The 25,114-nt window shown below is 36.8% G+C and overlaps 1 protein-coding gene across 1 annotated transcript in view; it reads right to left on the bottom strand.

Annotated features, from left to right (window-relative positions):
- Nucleotides 1-25,114, bottom strand: part of MIPOL1 (mirror-image polydactyly 1) — a 162,065-nt gene that overhangs the window by 122,068 nt on the left and 14,883 nt on the right. Inside the window, exons 5-7 of the mRNA XM_041472129.1 lie at nt 11,398-11,584; nt 8,946-9,081; nt 7,917-8,022 (exon numbers count right to left, since the gene is read on the bottom strand). Coding sequence (XP_041328063.1) covers nt 7,917-8,022; nt 8,946-9,081; nt 11,398-11,584 — 429 coding nt within the window. The remainder of the gene's footprint in view (nt 1-7,916; nt 8,023-8,945; nt 9,082-11,397; nt 11,585-25,114) is intronic.

Genomic DNA, 25,114 nt, shown 5'->3' with positions numbered 1-25,114 from the left:
CTTTTTTCCTTCTCTAGGGAATCTTATGAAAGTCACATGATTGCAGGTAATCTGAACATTCCCCAGTCACACTGAGCTATGGATGAGTCACAAGTAGAAGTTAAGGACCATAAGGACCACAGCGTGCTTGAAATAAGTATAATGCATAAAAATTTAGGTCTCAATGCAGCAGCAAAGCAAAACATTTTGTGCCATATCTAGGAAAATGAGTGTTGTATAAGCTGTCCAGTTAGAGTCTATGAAAGAGTGACATGAAATTCCTTCATATTAGAAAGAGTAAAAATTATGCAGATTATCATCCTATGCTTCTTTGAAATGTGAGGTGAAAACTGATCGAGAGTAACACCAAGTCATGCTTCTAAATTCCATTCAAGATATGACATATCCAGAAAAATACTAACTTCATACTGCCACACTGACTTGGTGTCTGATCCAAAGAAAAAACAGATCCAGCTACTTTTTCACCAACTGCTCTGGTCACCATTACAAGGTTTTCCTTGGAGAACTTCTAGTTGGCATACCAACCACACCTATCCTCCCTATCTTGAGGCCTGACCAAGAAGAAACAAAAATTTGTACAGAAATCATATTTCAAGTAAGAAAATGATACACAGAAATGAAGTATGAGTAGTCTAGTATTAAGCTAAAATGAATTGTGTCATTTACTAAGTCATACATATCTGATGGCATTCAAGAGTTAAAATATTTAAATCTCAGAGAACTTAATTTAAAAAGAGGATTATTTTCCCATGCTTGCAAATATTGTAGTATATAGAAGCACAGCACTACTATTTAGTTGTATAAGCTTTATTTTTTGGGAATAATTTAATAACATCTTTCTCCTTGTAACTAAAATCCCTGCATACTCTAAAAGAGCTCTTTATTTTAAAAGAATCATTATGCTAAACTCATCAATTCTAAAACATTTTTAGTTTTTAGTAAAGAAAACAATTGTAAACAGAGAGCTTTTGTAAGGTAGATAGCTATTACAAAGTTCACTTAGAAAATCAATATAGCATTTTAGCTGGAATTTGCTCATTAAACACCCACAGCTCTAATGCAAATTATGATGGAATGAATAAAGCAAATACATATGCTTCTTTCTTTTTATTAAATGTAAAATCTACTGTTAATTGCATCTGGTATGTCATATAAACTTTTCTCCTTAACTATTAAATGGAAGCTTTTACAAAAGTCATTAGAGATTCTCTTTCTTTGACTTGTATAAATTTCAATATTTGTTCAGTAAAGGTTCACAGCAGTTAAATTACATTAACAAATATTATTAGCTACTATGTAAGCCAACTAAGTAAAATACTTATATTGCAGGTAAAACAAATCAATGGGTGTTTACAATAATATTTGGATATGTCCATTTTTAAACAAGCTTATCAAATATCATGTAATTCTTAGTCAAATGAGAGAGACTCAAAGTAGATTTTTTTATCCCAAATACTCAAATTTGTTTAGTAAGCTAATTGTTTTCTAATATGGGCAAAAGTAAATATGAAGAAGATGAACCATACCAAGTATGAGTTTACTGAGTCAAAGCAGTGTACATATTTTCTCAGTTGAACCTGATTCTTTTGGCAAACTTATCTCCTATACTTTTTAAACCACCTTTAAAACAGCAGTACTGAGAAAGTGTGCTGGAAATCATTCTAGTTTAAGCAGTGCTTCATGATTTTCCAAACATGGAACTTTGGGGGAGGCAAGGAAAGCACAACTCCCAGGATAAAAGTCTGTTTGCTTATTTCCTACAGGTCATCTGTGTAAATAAAATAAACTGAGTAAGAGAGGAAAAAGAGGAAAATGTTGGGACTAAAAACATTTATGGCAGCAGAAATCACTTTTTATAATTACTCATCAAAAAAAGTAAAATTAGAATACAGGCCAAGTCATCTAAAGAAAATATGAGATCACTATACACAGTGCTACTGTATTTCAGAAGATACAGTAAATACTATAACACTACAATAACTGGTTTTCAATATAAGTAAGTTTTACAGATATATTAAATTTTATTTAACCATATGAATATATGCTTGTTCTCCTTACAGAAATACAAACATGTATGTATTTGTCATCCACCCAAATTAGAAATCAAAATCCTCTGAGAATTTCTACTAAATTTAATGACTGTGTTCACAACTCCTAAATAAGTCAATCTTATCACAGCCAAATTAAGAAAAAAACCCTGCACTGCCATGAAAGCCTTTAAAATGTGTCATTAATTGGTCTCTGCTTATACATGTTACAAAATGCAGATAATCCCCAGAAATGTTCAAATTCTAAAGCACTTACAGAGTTCTTATTCAGGTTAATGGCAAACTATCAGGAGCTCCAGGGCTCACTGTCAACTTAAAAATAGTGCTGACATGTTCTATTACGAAACAGACAACTTAAGTTCCTATCTGTTTTTTGAAAGCTACCATTCATTTACTTTCAGTTATGATGTACAACTGAAAAAATAAAAGTAAAATAGTGATAAGAAGATCATAGGAAAAATACTTAAGAGTTTTCATCAGTCTGTACCAGGAATTATAGACTAAAAGTAATTTACACCTAAATGTGACTTTATAGATAAAGCAATCTGAACAAACACTGATAGAACACAGTGACTTCTTTATTGCTTTGTGTTTGTTGTATGTATTTAGTGCATAGCATTCATCACATTTCCAATGCTATAAAAAGAGTGTTCTTAATAAAAGGCTAAAGTTGCTTAGTGGCAGCTCTGCATAGGGTTTTCTTTATGTACTCAGATCACAATTCAATTAAAAAAAATAAAGTGGAAAAGAATAGGAGAGAGTATTATACACAGACCCCAAGGCAGTTCTTGTGAAAGCCAATCCCTGTACAATACTTAAGCCTCTGCCTCTAACACACTAAACACAGCTGACTTCAAAATTCAAACCATAATGCCGTTAAACTTTTTTCTTCAGTGGGTAATTGCTGATGCCTGAATATTTACTTTTAGAGGAAAAATATAAACACTGCATTAAAGTTTGCAAGTTAAAATTTGTCATGGTAAAGGAAAGTTTTGTAATGCCCCAAGAAGTAGATCATTTGCAGACCTTTTTATTCCTGAATAAAACCCAATTCTTTATGCTCATCCAGCACTTGTGTGGAAGAAAGGACAGACTAGCCATAAAAAATGCAGAAGAAACTGGCTTGCTTTTTACATACAAGCTCCACCAACAAATAGCTTAGTAAATGACATTTTAATCTATGCCAACTCATCATATACTGTACTTCAAAGAGCTGTATGCAACTTTTTGACAATCAACAATTCTGACAATCTGAAGGTAAAATCACATTATTTCAAATTAAGCTGTTAAAAAATAAGCCAAGATTTTACCAGTCATGATGCCCCCACCCTGGGTTTTTTTTCTTTTCTATAAATGTATTTTCTACCTTCCCATGCAGAGGATTCAAATCCTGCAGCTATTTTCAAAGTTGTGTTATTTATCAGGAAATATTTTGAAAATATATTCAGGAAATAGTATTCATAATGAAGCATTTAATAGGACAAGCCCCCTAAGAGTTATACGGACTAAATGTATAAATAAATTATGCACAGAAAACTGGTTTAGGGAAGTATATGCATTACCTTCTTACTGTAAAATATCATTCATATTTAGGTTTATAAACATGAGAGTTGGGAACTACTGAGTTCTTTTGGCTAAGGCCCAATATTGGCCTTATTTCAGTTTAATTGGAAGAGGATCTTGAATTCATCTTCTCCATGAGATATCAGGAACCTGGATTTCTGTTTGTACCAAAGGTTAATAAGAAATGTGTCTGCAAAAGTCAAACAGCATTAAATACCAAAAACTGATTATTATTCTGCAGGAGTTGTTCTGTCATTCATAATCTCTCCATGCTCCAACCTTCCACAGCTAATCTTTAATGGATGACATGCAGGAAAGAAAAATAACATCTAAAAAGGGACTCTAAAGTGAGCTTTGAAGAAATGGAAAATACTTTTCTTCTGTGCTGAAAGTTATTGCCACCCAAAGTTTATTACTGGCAAGATTACTTATTTCCTCTCACTTTATGGATATTAAATCAAATTAACTCTAAGCTAACAGCCACTTGGATATTTGTTTTTACTTTTGCTATTAAATCTATTGCATGTGCATACTCAGTAATAATTTTTCAAGTTAATTTAGAAAACTTCAAATAATGTTCATGAATATTTCCACACCATATTCGAGAATTCCAAAATACCACAAATGTATATTCACAACATTTTCATAAAAACAGACCCGAAATAGGGACTTCATTGTAGGTATATTGCCCTAGTTTCCAAGAGACTGAAAGTTGTATGATGTATACCAACATGTTAGAAGTACTGCCTTCCTCTTTTTCCACACTGTATTTCCTATCATTACCTTGGTCTTTCAGAGAGCATCTACAGAATGCTAATACAGTTTTCAGGTGTTAAAAATGGTGTAAAACCCCTAAAAGGGCTGGACTCAACCCTGCTGAGCTGATATTGATTTAAGAAAGTATTAAATTTTGGTAATATTATTACTAAGATACTGGCATTAAAAAAACCCAACTCACGAAATAGCTGTTTCTACAGAAAGATTTAAGGATAAATATTTTTATTATATTTTTGTTCAGAATTATTCTTAGTCCCAATATATACTCTGATAGCAACAAAAATATTCCAAGAGCTCTGGGTCTCTTGCCTACTATGGTATACCTTGCTGCAGTAATGGCACTGTGAGAACAGGGCTTTGATATTTTTTCCAGTCTAGAGAAGTTATCCCTATGCTCTATAACTCTCCTTTACACTCAACCATCTCCTTCCTCTAAAAGTTCATATATATATATCCCCTGCTTAATTCTTCCATTAGGAAAAAATGAAGTCACTTAGTACATCCATCCAAAGTGAGACCTGTTCTCTCAGCTAGCTGTTTTGAAGACTTACTCCTTTGCAATGCCTCCATCTTGATTTTCCAGTCTGTCCTTGGAAGATGTATATTCCTTCCCCTTACCACTCCCACAGGTGACACCCATTCCCTTTTCTGTTCAACATATGAAAGTTCTGCACACCCAAATTTCAGATCTGGCTATTCTTCATACCGGCTTCCTTCGTGGTGTTCCCTTTTTTGCTTACATTCTTCTGGTGTCTGTTCTTTTATGATGTGCACTTCCCTGGCTTTTCCTGATGTTGCCTCCACCTCTGTTCTTCTTCACGACAGGGAGTGAAACTAACAGTACCTTCTGACATTGGGTCAGAATGACACAAAATCCAACAGAAGAATAACGAATAAACTGCAGGAACCTGTGGTAACTATGTCCATCAAAAACAATAGTCTCTAATGCCTAAAAGTCTGAAATCAAAACTTTAAATTCTCTAATTTTCTTTAGCCATAACTAGCTGAGATAGGGATCCAAGGAAGGTTTAAAATATGTTTTCAAAGCTAGCTAGCAAAATTTTAAAATAAAAACATTCTGAAAATAAGTTATTTACTTCACACAGTATAATACTTTTCTTCCATCATATATATCTTCTGCTTTAATTCTACTTTTTCTTCTTTTCTCATGAAGCATTTCATAAATTTACCCTTTTTTTCTTTACTTTTTACTTTGAACAATTTAAAAATCACAAAATGTCAATCTTTGGATTTTTTGTTTCTGTAGACCATTGTAGCTTCATTTCAAAATGCCCTTTGTCTTCACTTTTCAATTCTTTCCATGAGGCTTGTTTAGGTAAAACCTATCAATTACAGGGTTACCTTTTAAAACAGAATTCTAATATTCCTCAAAGTAGATAACACTTTTATGGTGTACCTTTCTTATGTTCTTTACAATACAGTTTTGTGGAGTCACTTACTTATCATAAAGTCAGTACTAAGTAATAATAAAAATGCAAACACCCATATTTACAAGCTTCACTATACCATGTGTTACACACTGCAGTAATTAAACATTAACTAGTAACCTGAAATCGCAGCAGCATGTGTTCTCCCCTCCTCAAAGAAGTTAATGCAGGGGGATAAGTTTTTCCTTGAACACACCGTCTGTTCTTTATTAGGTTCTGCTTGTCCATTAGAACTCTCCCCAAGGTTTTTATGAGAGAGACACACAGAGGCTTCCACAAATCCAGTTGGGTTCACATAATTCCAGATTTTAAACCATTTATCCAAATTTGGTAACATTCTTAGAACTGCAAGACAGGAAGCAAAAAAACTGTGAAGTATTAACGATGCTTCCTTTTGGCAAACAGTTTAAGTAGTAAGGAGCCTCTTGCCCTCTCCCTTCAGCATTTAAAGGATTTTATACTTCCTGTACTCATAAAAGGAGAAAAAAAGGTTATTTTTTAAAGGTCATTGTTATTACACTATGTAGCCGTCTTTAAAATTTGGTTTATTCTTCCTTTAAAAACAGAATAAGCATGTTAAATTATTATTTCCATATTCATGCCACTCTGTTTTGAAGAGAAAAATATGTTTAGGACATCAATAGAAAGTTTAAGCAGTAATGTAGGAAAACAACAATTTCCTAACAAGTATTTCAACCATATCCATAAAAACAAAACTATCCGTGTTTTTGACACACCTTTCTTTCCAGGTTTTAACGAGCAATGAACACCTCTACCAAAGAGAATCACGTACAGAGGTAAGAACAGTGGGCAAATATCCAGGAACAAACAGAAAACTTCATATCAAGCCAAACAATCTGCATTAGCTTTCGGCTAGTGGATATAACAATGACACAGAGTGCAGATTTTTCTTTCGTCTGAAAATAAAGCAAGCAGTTACGTGAAATTAAATAAGAATAAAAATTATGCCTGTATTTAATTTTTTTTCTAAGATGCTGATTAGATTTGACTTTCCCTTCCCCCACCACAGAAAATCTAGGAACTCACTTTTCCATCTATAATATTCACACTACACCATATTCTCAGGAGTTTGTTATTAAGTGGAATGTCAGCCATCTGTTTTTCAGCTAGAGAGTTTATTATCTGCTCCATTTTCCTGAAGACAGTTACTCCTCCCTTTAGTACAAATATTTTGGGGACAGCTATTAGTACTATTAATACTCTATGAAGTGCGTGTGATCTATGAGGAAACAATTTTACCAAGCTAACACTTTCTTTCTGAACAAATGATATAATGAATTTATAAAAGCACTCCCATTAATGTTTTTTAAACATCTTCATGAAAACCTGAGAGTATTTTTCATCTACTGGGTATACTTTATACACAGTCACTTTTCAATAATAAGAATGCCCAGCTTCATTACATTAGCAGTTTCCACAAGCACAGAATACAAACTGTCTCCATGCTTGCATGTCTATCCAAAGAAAATTAACAACAAATATAAGCACATGTTCACTTTCAGATATACACTTAAAAACATTTCCTTCTGAGAATTCATATAAACTTCATTCACTGGATATATGCCATCATCTGACAAAAATTCATTTTAACTACCAAAAGAGCAGATTTTTCAAGAACAGCACAGGTCCCTGGTTGAGGTGACTGTGAGACTATCTCCAAACACGGAGAGGGGGTAGTATTGCTCTGAACCAGCTAAAACAATAAGTGGTATTTGAACTGCTGGTTGAAAGGTAGAGGCACTGGTAATCATTATTTCCCCTTGTTTGTTCAGGACCTTCCAACAAAACAAACAACCTTTTTGTGATTGGATTGACATGGTGTTAACAATGCATTTAATGCCCAAATCAGTATGAATACAGGTAAAGCTCCTACTAATACCAGTACCAGGATGTTAAAGCCATCTATTTTCTAAGCAACTCTAAACAGCCACACATAAAAAAAAAGTCAAATCTTCCCTCCTTTAGCAAATAAAGCTAACATTCACTAGGCCACGTCATATAGCAACCACGGGTACTGTATGAGCCATACAGCCATCTGTTAAACGCTCGCCTACTGTACCTGCAATCCTTTCTGCAATCTTAGCTTCTGTAGCTCTATCTTGCAATTCTAAGTCCAGTTTCATTGTCTTCAGCTCCTTGTCCTTTTCAGCCAGCTTATCTTGAAGCTGAATTGAGCAAATGGACAGTAAGATTCTTATCTGGCTGAAACTGTCAACAAGTAATTCAACCACAATAAAATTGCAAACAACGATTTCTCACCCTCAAAATACAAACACTAAGCATTAAACCAGAAGTTCAATTTATTATATTTATTTGTTTAAAGAAGAAATGTTAAGAATATTTTTTTTAACATCTGGGCTATCTTGCTCTGTGAGACAAGTACACATGCCATTGTTTTTATTTGGGATTCTCTTCCTCAGGTATCACCAGCTGTAGTCCTTCTTGCTAAGGAAGTTCAGAATTGCATGGAATATAATGTAGGTGGTTGCACTAATAGCCTGTTTCTTACCAAGTTACAGACAACACAGTCTGAAAAGACTGGTGTAAATGCATATTTTTTCATGTTCTCCATCAGATGGAAGACTGGTATTCTTTCACATATCAAGGCCTTTGTTTAAAAGGTATTCACTAAATCTGTTCTTGGACAGATATCTGAGCTTGAATATTCAATGACACTTTTTGGAAAGACTAGAGACTCTCAGATTGTTTAGGCACATGCAACCACAGCTAACACTAGAAGCAATGCAGTATTCAAGGAAGATGGAATTTTCTCCTCTTCAATAAAGCTGAGTTATCAGGGAACATTAATTGGATTCTACCCATGACATCCTGGTCTAGTCTTTGGTCTTCATTGGTTTTCATCAAGGGTGCAAGAATCTATTGATCAAAAAAGTCAGAGAGCAGGTTGGAGGGTTTAATTCCACAGAAATTGTTGTTAAGCAAACACTAAAAATCCAAAATTACGGGAAGCTAGTGATTGGTGCACTAAAATAAATAACAAAACTAAATCAGGCACAGTTTAAAATGTATGTTTTGCAAGGCAATTATAAAAAAGCAAATATTGGTATCTTGAATATCGCAATTGTACCTTTTTATTTTTGGCCCTCAGAGTGTCCAATTCTTTTAAAAGGAATGCAGTTTCTGTTCTTCCACCGAAATCTTCAGCATCATTCCATGAGGATATAAATTCAGGGAGCATCCTGTTATCTTTTCTTGCTACACTACTGCAAAAGAAATGAAAAAAAATTTAAAAACCTGTTGTTATTCCACCCCTCTGAAACAAAATGCACAGAAATAAATTATCAAAAACTTGTTAACCACTGCAAATGTATTAAATAGTAAAAAAAAATGGATGCCCTTCTACCACTTCTTAAAGCTGTAGTTCTGAAAAGAATCTGCAAATCTGGAATAGTAAATAAATACCCTACAGTACTAAGGCAAAAACCAGATGAATACAAATGGGCTATGAAGCCTATAAACAGAAAATGCTGAAGGAAAGCAAATACTAAAAGCCATTGCTTAACACAGAGAAAAAAGTAATAAAACATTTGGGGGGGGATCAAAGTGATGCTCAGGTCTAAGCAAACCAAATTTTTTTGTGGGATGATTCCACAGGAAGTGATATGAAAATATCCATAAAAAAATCTAGGAATCTGTAGAAATGATGGTATGAAATCGGTAAAATGATGGTATGATTCTAAATATTATACCTGACAACAGGAATTCCATACTGTATGCCACCTGGAGTTTTAAAATAACTTACTAGCCATAGACAACTTAAAATAAGACAAGATTCAATGGCCAGAAAAATTCACTCAAAGTAAGACTCTCACAAAACATCTTGGGTCTCCATTGATACTCACAGATCACTCAGATCTCCTTTGTAACATGGCAGCAAAATTAGTAAATGAATGATTAGAAAGGAAACTGGCAAATATTTTTAACATTTGCTTTCTTTAAGCATTTTCTGGCTATACACTTCATAGCTAATAACTGATAAGAAGTAGCCAGAGAAAAGCTATACCTTCTGAACTCCTGCTGCCACTGTAGACATTACTTTATGTGTAATTCACATCCTAAAAAGATAAAGAAAGCTATCTATTGCTCCAAGAAGTCATTATCTTACACAGACAGTTGTCTGTACTCAGCCACCCTTTCTTCACCTGCTTCCACTGTATTTCACCTGCTTCCACTGTATTTATTTTCTCTTCCCTTCTCCTTAAAACTAAAAATGACAAATCACATTGACAGTACCAGGACCACCATCTAAAACACAAATCAACACTGACTTAACATTTCCTGGGTTTTTCCATATCAAGAAATGTTAACATATATTCTAATTAAAATCTATTTGGGCCAAGGTAGGTTTTGGCACATAGCTTTAGGATCCTACATATAAAATACTTGGAGCTGAGATGGTTCAACATGATCGCTGCTGTGGGAGGTTAATCTTAGTGTTCCAGACAAGCCTGATTGTCAGTGGGAGTGGTGCTGTTGAAAGGTAAAATGAACAATTTTTGGGTGACTCTGTGCTGGGCTGTACTTAAGCACTTTGGGTTATACTTGGCATTTAGTGCAGGATGCATTGCCCTTACAGCAAATCTCAGCTGCTAATGCAAAAAGGCAAAAAGGAAAATGAAAAAGTGTTAAGAATTGGGTTTGGCCCAAACACTCACCATTAGATCATAATGAATTTAGCAAAACCGGGTGTAGAATCTGCTAGACAGGTGAGGAATCAGTGTATTTTTCAAAAGTATGTAATAGGGCTTTGCAGCCTTGACCCCATTTTCAAAAACAACTCTGACACTCTCAGTTGAAAATTGGTATTCAGACTGCCTAAGACACTCAAAACTGGTAGCTTGTTCCCTAACCAGCTGTCTAGTCAAAGGTATAACTAGCTACTTATACCTTTGTACATTGTGTCAGATACAGAATGAGTGTATATATTTCTTAAGACTGCTATAGAGGGCCATTGCTCAGTAAAAACACTAGTGACAAGAAATTACCAAAATTAGTGACACAATAAAATCTTCAGAGTCTGTTTTAAACTGTTCAATCATATTAGCCAGTCCTCAGATTCCTGTCACAGACTGCTACAAGGTATTACAGCTTCTCATCTTCACTCTTCCAGCTTCATGTGGACTTCACCCTGCTTTATTCCTGTTTCCTACTCCCTCATCACATTTCATGCGCTTGTTGTGTAAAGCCACAGATACTACTAGGTTTTCAAGATCCGGTTTTATTCTGTTCAGCATGCATTTTCAAAATTCTCTGTAGAGATCACAATCATTGAGGTACCCACAATGTGTGATATAAATCATTGCAAAGATCATATTTTCTGTGAGTGCTTAGAGAATACAGAGGTGAAATGCTACATTCCACAAGGGAAGAAGGGCAGAAAAGGTGAGTCTAAGTAAAAAGCTGACTTACTGATTGCATGTGGGAAGCAAATTTCCCTATATTTACTCAAAAAACCATGCGCATATTGTCAATAATTTGAATCTTAAAAAACTATATAGAGGGATATTTCTTGGGTTTACCTTGATTCTTCTGAACCAGAATTACAGTCAGTTAGGAATCCTCCACTTTGACTGGTTACTTGCAAATCTGAAAGTTTCGGTGCTACGGTTTCTGCCTGGATAGAAAATTCTGTGTGTTTTTGAGAATTCTTATAAAACTGAAGTTCAGCACAGAAGTCTTCTTTTTTCTGATCCGAGATGTGTGTTTCTAATTGGGAAGAGAAGAAAATACATTTTCTCATTTGGAGAATGAAGTACAAACTTGCGATTTTTCATTTGAAAATGGCTTGTTACAAGATTATAATACAGTAGTAGAAAGGAACAAGTGATTTAATTCCAGATTCACAACTTCTTTGTCCCTTCATTAAGGAATGAGAGCTGTTACCTACAGCATGGATGGATGTAGGTAGGAATTACAACCCATTTACTGGATTTTTCTCAAGGAAACATGAAAAATTCATAATCATTTCCTAATCCCTCCTCCTCCTTAAAAGACTTCTTAAAATAATGCTGACTGTAGAAAATTATTTACCTATCTCTTTTACAAAATTCAGCTCTACTATAGTGAGATATGATGAATTTCTGCAATAGAGAGGGAAATTTTTAGGTTATAACTAGACTCTTACTTATAGTGAGGTTTCTTTCAAATCCATTTTGGCTACAAAAGGAGTATCATCAAACTGTAATTAGTAACAACAAATTGAAAGCACCATTATTCATTCCTGGAGAGTGTGAGGTACAGGCTCATACAACTAAAGAACTTGAAGAATGCAAAGCAGAAATTGTGCCAAAGGGAAAAATTATCTGATTAAAATGTTGAGTGTGATAGCTAGTTCTCTTAGCTTGGCTACTAGATATTTTTAGGACATATTTCTGATATCAAGGCATTTAAATGAAAGAAAGATCCACATACCACGAATGCTCTTTCATAAAGTAAGAACAAGTACCTTTTAATTATAGAATTATATTAAAAAATGAGAAGGAAGCAGCCTAAAACCACTGGAAATGGAAAAAATGTGCATATATTTTTCATTCTTTCATTTAGATTAGTAGAGAACAAACACTGGAGCTTTTGCTTATTTAATAAAGTTAGTGTTTCCAAACGTTTTGGATAAAATATAGGGCATATATTATTTGATCCACCTTATAACATCCTCCTCAAAAATAATAAGAAACTGTCTATACAGTTGAAATCAAGTAGAAAAAGACCAAAAATACAAATCAATCACTATCAAGTTGCCCTCCTGCAGGTATACACAGTTATAAGCACAGTTTCCAAGTAAAAAAATACTGAAAACTATTTCTCAAGTGTATTGCAACAGATTCCTCTTTCCTTAAACGAGGAAAGACACAGCCAAGAGCTCAGGAAACAGCCCAAGGGCACAAAGAGATGACTTGGGAATTGGCTGGAGTCAGTTTAACAGCTTCCAATATGAAGATATGAGTTACCACCTCCAGGAAAAAAGTTATGGGACCCACTGCTCATCTGTATTCTCTGCATCCACTTCAGCACAAACTTATTTGAATCCACTCTAACCATTGCTGTAAACTGTAACCACTGATCTTTACCCTAGAAAAACAACAATTAACAGAGTATCAGCATCTTTGTTTCTTAGCATGCGGGGACTATTACCATAAAATATTTTTTTATAAGTCCAATACTGCTTTCAGTACTGTGATTGAAATATGTTCCTCATATCATTTCACAGCTAGTGCAGAAAGAACACAAGGCCACAGCCACCTGGATTCTTCAAACAACTGTACACTAGTTTGAAATCCAGCAGGTTTTTGAGCAGATTTCCTCTGAAGTGCTGCTACATCTAAAAACTGGATTTGATCTCTTACTCCTCCTTATAGTAAGGAGCAAGGATCTCTAAAGAAACATATGTAAAAAAAAAAAAAAAAATCACCAAATACACTAAGAACCTGACTCAATTTGGGAGTGACAATATATAAGAGCAAAATTTTACATCCTTTCCAGTAAGTACTATCTGAAAACTAACCTAGTCTGAGTTTCCATACTTGTAAAGCATTTCATAGGGAGTTGTGTTTTCCATTTGATTTATATTCTAAGAACCTGACTCAATTTGGGAGTGACAATATATAAGAGCAAAATTTTACATCCTTTCCAGTAAGTACTATCTGAAAACTAACCTAGTCTGAGTTTCCATACTTGTAAAGCATTTCATAGGGAGTTGTGTTTTCCATTTGATTTATATTATAAAGAACTTCCTCTGAAATATCCTGTTCACTTCTCCTGTTTCAGATGCAGTGTCTGTATAAATGCAGTTGCAAATTATGCTGCAGGGGAGGTGCAATGCTTCACTTGCCATGAAAACTTTTCCTTCTCTCTAGGGCTTATTCTATAAGCTATATATATATATATATATATATATATATATATATACGAAGTGCCTCAAGTGAAGTGTGTCGTATCATGTGGAAGAATTCAAGCACAATGTATATCTGTTGAAATAACCAGGGACAGTATTGCCAGGAACCTTTTTTCCTTGTTTAGCACCATGGTACTCTGGCCTTATGAAAGTTGGAGAAAAAAAATCTCACTTCAGAAAGCTAAGAAGTTTAGATGATGCTTTAGGCTGCTTCTCTTCCCTTAGCATGAGAGCAAGTTTTTATTCTTTTCACAGTTCCTGTTTTGTTAATTTGCTCTTTTCATTCCAGGACTTAAGAGGAGACCACAGAAGAGTCACTGAAGTTGGTAGAGACCACTGGAGATCACCTTGCTGGCACCTCAATCCTTTGTAACAGGAAGCTGTCCCCAGCACCTTCCAGATCACCTGAGCCCTCTGTTGTCCTTCCAGCAGATCATTAACATCACTGTAGTACCCCACAAGAACCTGGACCTCTGAACATGAGAGATCTTCCAATTCTCTGAAGAAGGCCTCATCTACTTCACTCAACCCTCCTCCATGCCCCTCCCTCTTAGGAGAAGGATCAAGTCCACCTGGATTTCCACACCCTTGAGCGTCATGCCTGAAGCCATACAGTCACATGCAACACCTCCCAGGCCACCCCAACAGTATCACTAATGCCTACATGGAAGAGCAGCAGGGAGTAAGAGGGTCAGACGAGAATCAGCAGGCTTTCTATAACATTCTGAATATGAGATGTAAACAAGAAGCAAAGGTCTTTAGAAGACAGTTTCATTCAGCAGGCAGATTTTTATTTTTAAAACCAGAAGTGAACATGACTGCATGATGAGGTAAATATCTGCCTTAGCAGTTGCACTTCTGCTAAATCCTTGGGCCATGTAAAGATATGTGTTTTTTAACTGTAAATTACTGCAGCTAAAGAAAAAAGAGAATTTAGAATAGTACTAGAACTGTGTAGAACTGTGTTGGCATTTATTAATGCTAATGCTGCTTCTTTAGACAACATACATTGGCAGGACACATCTTCATCCAGATTCAATTCCCTCAAGCACATGGGTAAGACTAAGTAGCATCACAGGAAGGCTGTAAGCGGCATTCTTGGAAATACTAGGTGAAACACAGAGGATCTGTTTTTTCTCCACTGGCTTTGTAAGAGAGAAGATGACGGCAGCCTCTTCCACCCAAAACTGAAAGCACTCTGCCCAAATGCATTAAGGTGAAAGGTTTTTTCTCATTTAATAAAGCTGCTATTTCTTTTTTAATCAACATGCAAAATTTGTCAGTAGAACGCTTTGGGGAAGACATTTTGAACACTATTAGATCAATGGACATAGGATTAATTTTCTTTTTAAGACCACTTTATTCTTCATATAGCCCATGACCCCCACTTCAAATAATTTAGGCTTTGGTACATGGTAGCTTGTCTTGTTGCTAAACTAAGTGGCAATTTTAATCAATGCACTTCAGTGCTTTTTTCCTCATGCCTCCTGCAAATCGTATTGTGCACTAATTACCAATGCTGCAGACACACACTGGGGAGTAAGTAGCATTTGCAATAATCAGGCTGCACAGGGAACATCAGAGAAAGGGTAAAACAGCCTTGCAAGCTTTGGAAAAAATTATGTAGATTTCATTAAGTGGTACCACCACTGCTGATTCTGTTTCTTGAGTATACTAAACAAAATTTTTTCCATATAAAATGGTACAAGTTCAGCAGCCCAGATTAATATTTCACTATAGGGAGAAGCTGAACAGCTGATCTTCTGTATGTATTTATCTTGAATGAATAGCTTGTTCACATTGCGGGAAAGAAAAGCAAATGTTAAGAAGAAGGAATATGAAGACACTAGAATTAAATCTGGGAATTGATTGTGAGGGACGTAAGGGGAAGATAATGCTGTCATGGCTTGAAACAGTAAAGGCAGAACAGAATCCAATGTTGTCAAGCTGGGAGTGGTTAAAAAGTCAAGTAAAAACATTAAACACATCATACTGTGCAGGCACCCACTATTCCTCACAGCTTCTTCTGAGAAGCGGGGGATAAGCACAGAGATCAGGGAAAGCACAGCATTACAGAATCCCACACACCAACAGTGATAAATGCACAGAAGGTGCAGTTTCAATGGAAGACTAAAGAGGCAATAGCGTCCCTTGTTATACCACTCAGCACATTCAGCAGTCCCATCATCCAGCAGAAGCTGGGTGGACACCCCCGTCCCCCTGTCTATAGTCTTTCAGCATCCTACTAAAATGCACTGATCACCTCAGAGGTTTGCAGGGAATCTCCACAGAATAAGAGTAAGAGAAAACAAACAATACCCAATGGAACATGCACACAGGTTACAGATCTGGTTGCAGATAAGTATGGGGACACTAGAACCTCCAGGTGCACCAAATCAGCTTTAAGTGTAATAGTACTTACAGCTTGCTACTGACAGCTTATTAATATTTGTTTTAAGCTGGTCTGTGGCACATACATAGTATGTTCTCATCTGTCTGCAAAAGACTGCATGAGTGAATGACTCCCTAGCAGGATGGCAGTAAGAGGCATAATAGGGAAAAGCAAAAGTAGAAAGGAAGAGAATGAGCCATATACACCCTGGGAGCAGGAGCAAAGACAACTGCAAATGCAGTAGCTACAACACAACACTGTCAGATTAAATAAATTTGAAAAAATGTAGAACAAAACATTGTGCTGTATTTGAGGAAGTCAACCTGAATTAATGCAAGCCTCCAGAATTCCTCCTGTTAATGATAGAATCATAGAATGTTTTGGGTTGGAAGAGACCCTAAAGATCATCTAGTTGCAACTTCCCTGCCATGAGCAGGGACGCCACACATGAGATCATGTTGCCCGGGGGCTCATGCAGCCTGGCCCTGAAAACTTCCTAGGACAGGGCATTCATAAATTCTCTAGACAACCTGTTTTAGTGCCTCACCATTCTGTGGGTAAAGAATGTCTCCAAATATCTTATCTAAATCTCTCCTCTTTTAATTTGAAACTGTTCCTCCTTGTCCTATCACTATCTGCCTGTGTAAAAAGTTGCTCTCCCTCTTATTTTTGTAAGTCCCCTTCAAATACTGGAAGGTCCCAGTGAGGTCTTCCGAGAGCCCTCCATTCTCAAGGCTGAAAAACCCCATCTCTCTCAGCCTGTTTGTCCTCACAGGACCTGTTCTCCAGACTTCTGATCATCTTCCTGGCCAAGTCTGGATTTGCTGCAACAGGCCCACACTTCTTTTGTGTTGGGGTTCCCAGACTGGATGCAGTACCTCACATGGGGTCTCACAGGGGCAGAGTGAAAAGCTGCAGTAATTTCCCTCAACCTGCTGGCCAGACTTCTTTCATGCAGCCCAGGATGTTGCTGGCCATCTGGGCTGCAATCACATCTTTTTTCTTCTCAGTCTAAACAAAAACACAACTTCAAAGTCAGTGAGGTTTTTTTTTGTTTGTATAATATCAAACATTTTGAATTTCAAACAAGAGGGAATATTCACCATCCAACAAAACTATCTATGCAAAGAGCCACCCTGGCCCTATACAAAACTAACCTGTTTCCACTGGAATAATAGGACATGCTTTCTATGGTTTAAAAGAACTTGATCTTGCCCCACTACAAATCACACATCTACAACACTTGCTGTTATAACTATGCATGTAAAAGCATTACTTTAGAACTTCACCTTCATTTCCACTTGACTAACTGCTACTCTGTACTATTGGCTTTCAAATTATCTAATGTTTTTCTGCCAATAATAAGACTAAAAATGTAGCCTGATGGCCACAATATTTTCAAGCTATGCAAACGAAATCAGTACTGTGGCTGAATATTCCTTTTTGAGGTGAAAATGATGAGTCAACCATTTTGTTGAAAGACAAACATTCATTCACTAAGCTATTTGACTACTGGAACTTCTACCAAACAGAATGACTGTGAAAGACTCAGACTGTTCAACAGTTTGCCCTTTACTGAATGATTAGAAGGCATAAATCCTGAAAATGAGTAGGAACTGAAATTCAAGGCTTTTGTAGGCATAAATATGCAAAGAAAGAAAATTAGTCTGGTGAAAGAAATCTGATCCTATTGTCTAGCATTAGTGATAAGAGTTGGTTTAGGTCTTATACATTTTCAGAATGCCTGTATTTTCCTTTCTCATTCATATCTGAGCTAACACAAAATACATTGCTACAGCAATATACATGATTTACATGCATATGTCAAAGGTGTTAATTACGTTTGACTCGTTTCCTCACTGGTTTATCTTTTCCATGACCTACAAAAATTTTTTCAGAGTTAATCCTAAGAAAAGGTGCTGTACCTAATTTTCAAGAAAGTAATTCCTGTTTCAGGAAAACAATTACAAAAGGTCAGTAATAAAAGGTCCATAATACATGCTTTCTCCAAAACAGACAACATGAAAAAGTGAAGCTTTATTGTATTTGGACTTACTACAGATTTACTTATGTTAGCAATTATTTAGGTCTCTTCAGTGCAGTGTAGTATACTGAGACCAAGTAATCTGCAACTAAGAGCAAATGGCCATTCCTTATGATGCACTTTTCCTGATGTTTAAAGAAAACTGAGCAAGCTTCAAGTTATTTAGTATTCAAGATTATTCAGTAAGACTCTAAGATCTCACTAAATCACTTCTGTAGCATAGAAGAATGGCAGTCACAGGAACCTGATAACAAGCAAAGACTGAGCTCAGAGTAGATTTGTAATACAAAGCTAAATCCTTTTATTTCTCTGTGCTCTGCCCAGCCAAAGTACCATGTGTTACCTGCCAAACCCTTGGCAGTAGCAAAGAGGAAATCACAACACAGATGCATTGTACATTCAGTGCCCCAACAATAGATGACCATGGGCTCTGCAGAGAGCATCATGGGTCAGCTCAAAAGGATGGGGACCATCAACTTTACTTTAAAGTAACTCTTACTCATAAAGGTCCTGGATTTATCTCTGAGATAGGATACCTCCTTTCACTTTAAGATACACGAGACAGATGTTCATTGAAATAAGCCTTGGAAAGAACGTTTTTATAGAAACTCTTACAGTTATTTTTAAGGAGTGCTGTGATAGTCATTTTAAAGCCATTGAGACTAAGGCACAGAGTGATGAAGTAACTGCATTGAGGTTATTGAGCAAGGTATGTGTCCTGGTTCCAGCCAGGACAGGCTTTATTTTTGCAGAAGATAGGAGGGTGCACGGCCAGCACACAGAAGTTAGTCTATACCAACTCACACCATTGCCAGGGGCAGGGGAAAGGAACTCTCTTCCAGGAAGAAGGGGCTCCTTCTGGGCATGAGAACGTGGCAGAGGAAGCTGTCTGGTATTGCCTCTTATGGGGGAAGGGATGGTTGGGACTGGGGGTGTGGTTTCTGTGTGAATTGTTTCTTTTCTTATTTCCTCTATCATTAGTATTGTTGCTGTTACTGTTCAGTTTCTTATCTCATTGCTGTACCCAGTAAATTGCTCTTATCTCAACCCATGATCTTTGCTTTTCCTGCCTCAAATTGGAGGGTGGAGAGGGAGAGGCACATGGTTTTAATGGAAGAATTAATTGGAGAATACCATTCCTAAACCAAGACAGCTGTAATTGGAGCCCAGTGTGAGGCACGAAGGGTTGTGATTAAACAGATCTGCCCAGAGCAGGTTAGAAACAAATTTGATCTAAGTATTTGTTGTATTAGGTCCAGAGCCAGTGGTCACAATGTTGCTTGGGCTGTTCAAATGGGTATTATATTATATATATAACCATGTATATATTCCCATATATGCTCCTCATGTTGATCTTTTTCAGAGCAGGGAGCGGGATCAGGATTCCTTTGCTGCTGTACTGTGGGATATCAGCTTATGACATGATAACATCAAGGACAGTGAAAGTAATTTGGGATGTGTATTCAGTGTTTCTCTCCTATCCTTATTCAGGTACTAACCCTGGGGATCCATTAACAATTATACCCAGGGGGAATGACTTTCCCCAGCTTTTCACCCCCTTTTTCTCCTTCAGACCTGTTAAAACAGCTTTTGAAAATGTTTAAATTTCTGCTGGATGTTAAGGAAAGCATATTCTTGTTGCTAAGTCTGCTATGTCTCCTCAGTGCAGTCTACACCATATTTAGTCAGGACAGAGATTTCTAGGGAGGTCATTCAGAGATCTGCCCTGAGGGTGGATGGTCACTAGTGGCATAGAGTATGGGAGAGAATGGGCCAGTTTTTGGGAAAATTCTCTGCTCCCATGGTTTGGCAGTTCACCTCTGAACAAATACAAGACCCTGTTTAAAGTGACAGAACGCAGCAGTGCAAGGAAAATGCTGTGGCAACTCCAGAGAGGAGCAATTTATTGCAGTGTGCTGGGCCCTGGCTACTCTTTACTGGACACATTTCAATACTAGAGAACACCCTCCAGGGGAGGAGTAGGAAAGCAGACCTACAGGCACCATGGCCTCTCAAACTGCAGCTAAACAACAGCAACAACCCGTGCCAGTAGCAGTTGCCCCTATACAGAAGAAGAAATCCAAGACCAAATCAGTTTGCTTAGTGGGGAATAAAGAGGAAACAGGGCCCACAGAACAAAAGGAAGAGTCAGGGCCAGAGATAACCACTTGATCCCTATTACCTCAGGAGAGGGTATTTCAAGGGTCCAAAAGAGCATCATTGGGCTTTTGGGATAGCTACTGTGGAGACAGAAGAAATTAGACAGCTGAATACCCTTCCTGGTGTCTCAGAAGACTGTTCTTTGAGTGTCAGGAGTCCTAAGTGGGCTTGAATAGGAAATCCCAATTGCTCAGGGATTTTGGATCATACTAAAAGGCCTGAAGGCAAAAATTTTGGATTATCAAGTGGAAAATGTCTGGGTTCCAGCAATGACAGAGTTAATTTTTGTAGTAGCCAGGAGGGGACATGGCCAGGACACAGACATTATTCCATACCCTCTCACCTCATAAGGACTCTTTTCTGGGAAGACAGGGTGCCTTCTGGTCCAGAAAATGTGCTGGAGGGAGCCATCCACTACTGACCATTACTGGGGGGGAAAGGGTGGTCTGTTACTGAGTGTGCTGCGGAGTGTGTGTTTCTCCTAAATTGTTTCTTTTTCCATACCCTCTGTCATTAGTATTTTTGCTGTTACTGTTTGTTTTCTTATCTCATTGCTGTTCCCAGTAATTTGCTTTTCTCTGAACCTGTGATCTTTACCTTCTGTGGCTCCAGCTGGAGGAGTGGGGGTGAGCTGCATGAGGTTTTGGTGGGAGTGCTGAACTGGAGAAAACCATTCCTAAACCATGACACCATAACAGAAGGAAAAACTGCAGAAGTCAAAGGCACTGATCCACACTGCATCTTTGAGCCTGTGCTACCTCACTGATGGCCCTCCCTGCTCTTTTCTCCTGCTCAGAGATGTCAAATTCTACTCTTTTCTGTCAGAGATGTTTTAGAAACTAATATCTACTGTACTTCAAGAAAAAAATGCCACTTTTATTTCTGAATGGCTAACTAACATTTACAGAATAAAAAAAAAATTAATTGTAAGTAACTAAAATATTACCCTTTTACACTTCTTTATGACAATAATTTGAATTCACATGACAGGTTAGGTTAGAGTATTTGTATACTGGAAGAGAGTTGTGCAATGTACAATATAAACAAACTTCCTGTAATTTCAATATTAGGCAGAATAAAGGAAATTACCTTTTAAAAATTATATTACGTATCATTCTAATGCAAAGAATTTCCAAACAATTAAAACTGCTTTAGAAGTCAGTCAGGTGAACACAACAATGCAACTCAAATATTGATCAAATATGCAATTCAATGCAATTCAAAAATTGATCTCTGGCTACAGCTAAGCATTTAAGTTGTCCAATAAACTGAACAATGAGAACAAAATAACCTTATTGCAACTTTGTTGAGAAAGTTATCTGCACATGCAATAAGAATAACCAAAGCTATATTATGCATCAATGCTTTTGCTTGCTCTATATCCCATAACACATAAATACAAAAAAAAAGAAGAGGCTTGAAATATTTTGTCTGCTAAAATATGGACAAAACTCAGAAGTTTAATGGTTTGGGGTTTTTCTTTTTATTCCTTAAAGAGAGCAGTGAATTCTGCTTTTAGCAACATAAGTTGGGGGACATCTGTGTTGTTTTGAATGCTTCTGTATTCACCTATACTTGTGTGGAACCCTGGCAACACCCTTCATAAAGAAATAAATTGAGAAAGAGATTAAGAATGGTTGGCAGTTATTCTGGCAAAGGCAATTTTTTACAATTCTCCAAGGATTCTGATTATTTTAGTAATGATGTTCCCTTGCCTGTCTCTCTCACTAGGTCTTTTGTCCTCCTCTTCTGCATCTAAACAGCAATTGTGTACAAACTGTTGAATATTTAAAATGGAAAAATGCTACTCAGTCTTTAAAATACGTGGCAAATCATTATATTGGTATTCACTGCAGTTAATCGTGATGCATTTATTAATGTGTAAATATCAGACATTTCCTTTGGCATTCCACTCTCCGTTTGCAATTCATTAACATATTGCTATTTTAAAATATTACTCTCTGAGAAGACACCAGATTTTCACTGGACTGGTCTCACAGTTGAAAAAGCATTTTTATATTCCGAATGCATCAAAACAGCAGAATCTCTAGGCAGACAGTAAGTGGGATTCACTGAAACACAATGTTAGTTCTAATGGATGGATGATTGTGTTTGGTCTTCAGAAACTTTGAAGTATAGGTAAGTCTTGATCACACAAATTAATAAATCCTAAAGCTGGAGTTAACAATAACCATTACACCCAAATTCTGCAGCTTAGCCCAGCCAATTTTTCAAAAGGTCAGGTTGTGAACTGGAGAAGATCAGGGAGGTCCACCGCATAGCTTTGTTGCCAGGCATCTCTCGTCTGGATTGTTGCAGGCATTTATTAGTATTCGTCAGCAGACTCAACAAAGCAAACAAGAAATTCAAGCACGAATAATAAAATGAAATGCTGCTATATAACCCTTTGTCATTCAGCAAATATGGGACTTTTTAGCTACATTGTTCCTAAACCTGGGTTACTACTTTAATTTTTCTCCACAGTGCTGACTGAATGAGTATGCATGTGTGTTAAATGCAGAGCTCCCTTAACAACTGCAGGACTGCCATTTAATCTGTTGGTAGATGGACCATTTCCTGTGGGAACTCCAGCTATGATTTCCAGATCCACCAAATAAATCTCAGATTAAGATTCCAAATGAAACCTGCCTTTGGCAGATAAAAAATGTCAAGATGGATATAAACAGTAAAATTATAAATTATCTAGGTGTTGCACGATGACTTGATGTGCGTTTTTTGTTTACACTTTCCCTGATATCACAACTATACAAGGCATTCATCAAATGTCACACTTTCATAATACTGGAGGCATCATTAAAACTGTTTGGCTAAGGACCTTGAAGTGTTTAAGCAGTAGCTCAAAAGTATATTTGTGCAAAGTAGAAGAATAAATTTACATATCAGCAGCAGCTCATAAGGGATGGGTAAATATTCTGTTTATCTCTCATTGTAATTCAGGTTAGTTTAAATACAGGGTTTCAGGATATCATTACAGCCTATATGGAGTCATTACATAATTTCCAAACATAGTGTCTGCTGGAGTTTTACTAAACATGCTGTGTTTATGTTTTCTAAACCAACTAAAAACAAAGTAAACCCTCCCACCCCATTTGTCTTTTGCTATTGTCATATCAGACAATTGCTTTTCACATATAACCCCCTTCCATTATCTAAATCTTAATGATCCAGAACTCCCTTTTATCTAGGCAGGGTCATGTTTCCCCATGCCCATTAATTATAGTGAAAATTCTCTTATCCAAATGTACTCAACCTCCCCTACCACACACAAACAATTAAAGCTTTGCTGAATTAAGAGTTCTAAACAAAATCCCAGGAAACTACAGCTTTAGAAGTAAAGAAAAATATTGTAATTTTAAGTGTCTGACATAAAAGAAAGATCACTCTGCATAAAGTAGCCACAAGACGCCTTGCCCCCGCACCCTTTACTCCAGGAGTGTTCTACTAAAGATGCAGATGAACTCGCAAATAAGAGTTGGCAACGCACTCCCTGGAGAACCTTTTCATAATAATTTTTAAATATTGTTGCTCTGAACTTAAGCCTTATTCTACCTGTTATAAAAATAGAAGTAATGAAGGTTTTAAAGAAGAAAATAACCAAATTCCTCTTGCACTTGGGCAAGGTCTTTTAAAGCTCCTTCTGAAGCACTACTTAAAAATTACTGTGGTAGTAAGTGCTGTTCTCTCTGAAGTACATTTCAAGACATTCTGAAGTTAGCTGCACTCATACTTTACACCCTTAAGATTCAAAGTGCAATACTTCAAGGTGTGCATTCTCCCCATCCTTAGTGCTCACAGCCCTCAGTGCAGATGAGGCCCTACACACTTTGAGCGTACCATAAAGGGTTCAACAAAATCACATTCACAACACTGCAGTGAGTCAGGCAAGTACTGGACACCTAGTTGTGCTTCTGATGAGGAGTCTTTCTGCATGCAGTCTGGCTAAAAATGTGCTGTATTCCACCCCTCAAAATGTACAAGGAAAGATATGGAATGGAAAAAGAATAGATGAGAATTTGTGCATGAAGGGATGATTATATTTACAGGAAAGACCAAGCAGCATTGGATGATTTTTCAGTTATCATTAACTCATTTTTATTTTCTATGTTACGTCACACTATTCCTTCTTCTTCCATGGAAGAGGTTTTCTACATCTTCGATGCTTGGTGTTGCTCAACAGCTATGAGGGACTAGGTTTTACTCATGAAAGTTCATCCTCTCAGCCTCTTTTCAGGCTTTTACATCATTCAGAGAAATCTTCAACTACACTTGGCACTTTGCAAGGGGATCTGACAGCACACAGTGAGTTTGATGCTGAAAGCACAGCACACACTGAAGACACTGATCAGCTGAGCCACATGGGGGTAGAGGATGCTGCCTCTCTGCATATCATGTAGATTTTTCTGCATACAAACCACCCATGCAATATTCAGGCCTTCTTTCTTTTCCAAGTAAACAGCACTTTGTTGCTAGAAATGGTAGGAGAGGGAGAATAGGCTCACAGTATCTCCTGTTGAGGCATGTAAAAGAAGAAAGAGACTTCACTATGACAAGTATGCTTAATTTTGCTTCTGTTACAGCCTTGAAAGAGGGGCTTTAGATTTACTTTAGAGTGTTTACAGCTGTAGCAGGTACATTCTGGAGAAATGGGCAGCAGCACCTTTACCATTAGCTGCTTTTTTACCCAACTAGAGCATTTAAAACGCCATATTATTCTTGAGGCTTTCTTTA

The sequence above is a fragment of the Pyrgilauda ruficollis genome, unplaced genomic scaffold, assembly GCF_017590135.1.
Source record: "Pyrgilauda ruficollis isolate IOZ18807 unplaced genomic scaffold, ASM1759013v1 scaffold28, whole genome shotgun sequence".
Lineage (NCBI taxonomy): Eukaryota > Metazoa > Chordata > Aves > Passeriformes > Passeridae > Pyrgilauda > Pyrgilauda ruficollis.
Note: the sequence above shows the minus strand (reverse complement) of the source record. Positions and strands in the feature narration are given on the sequence as shown.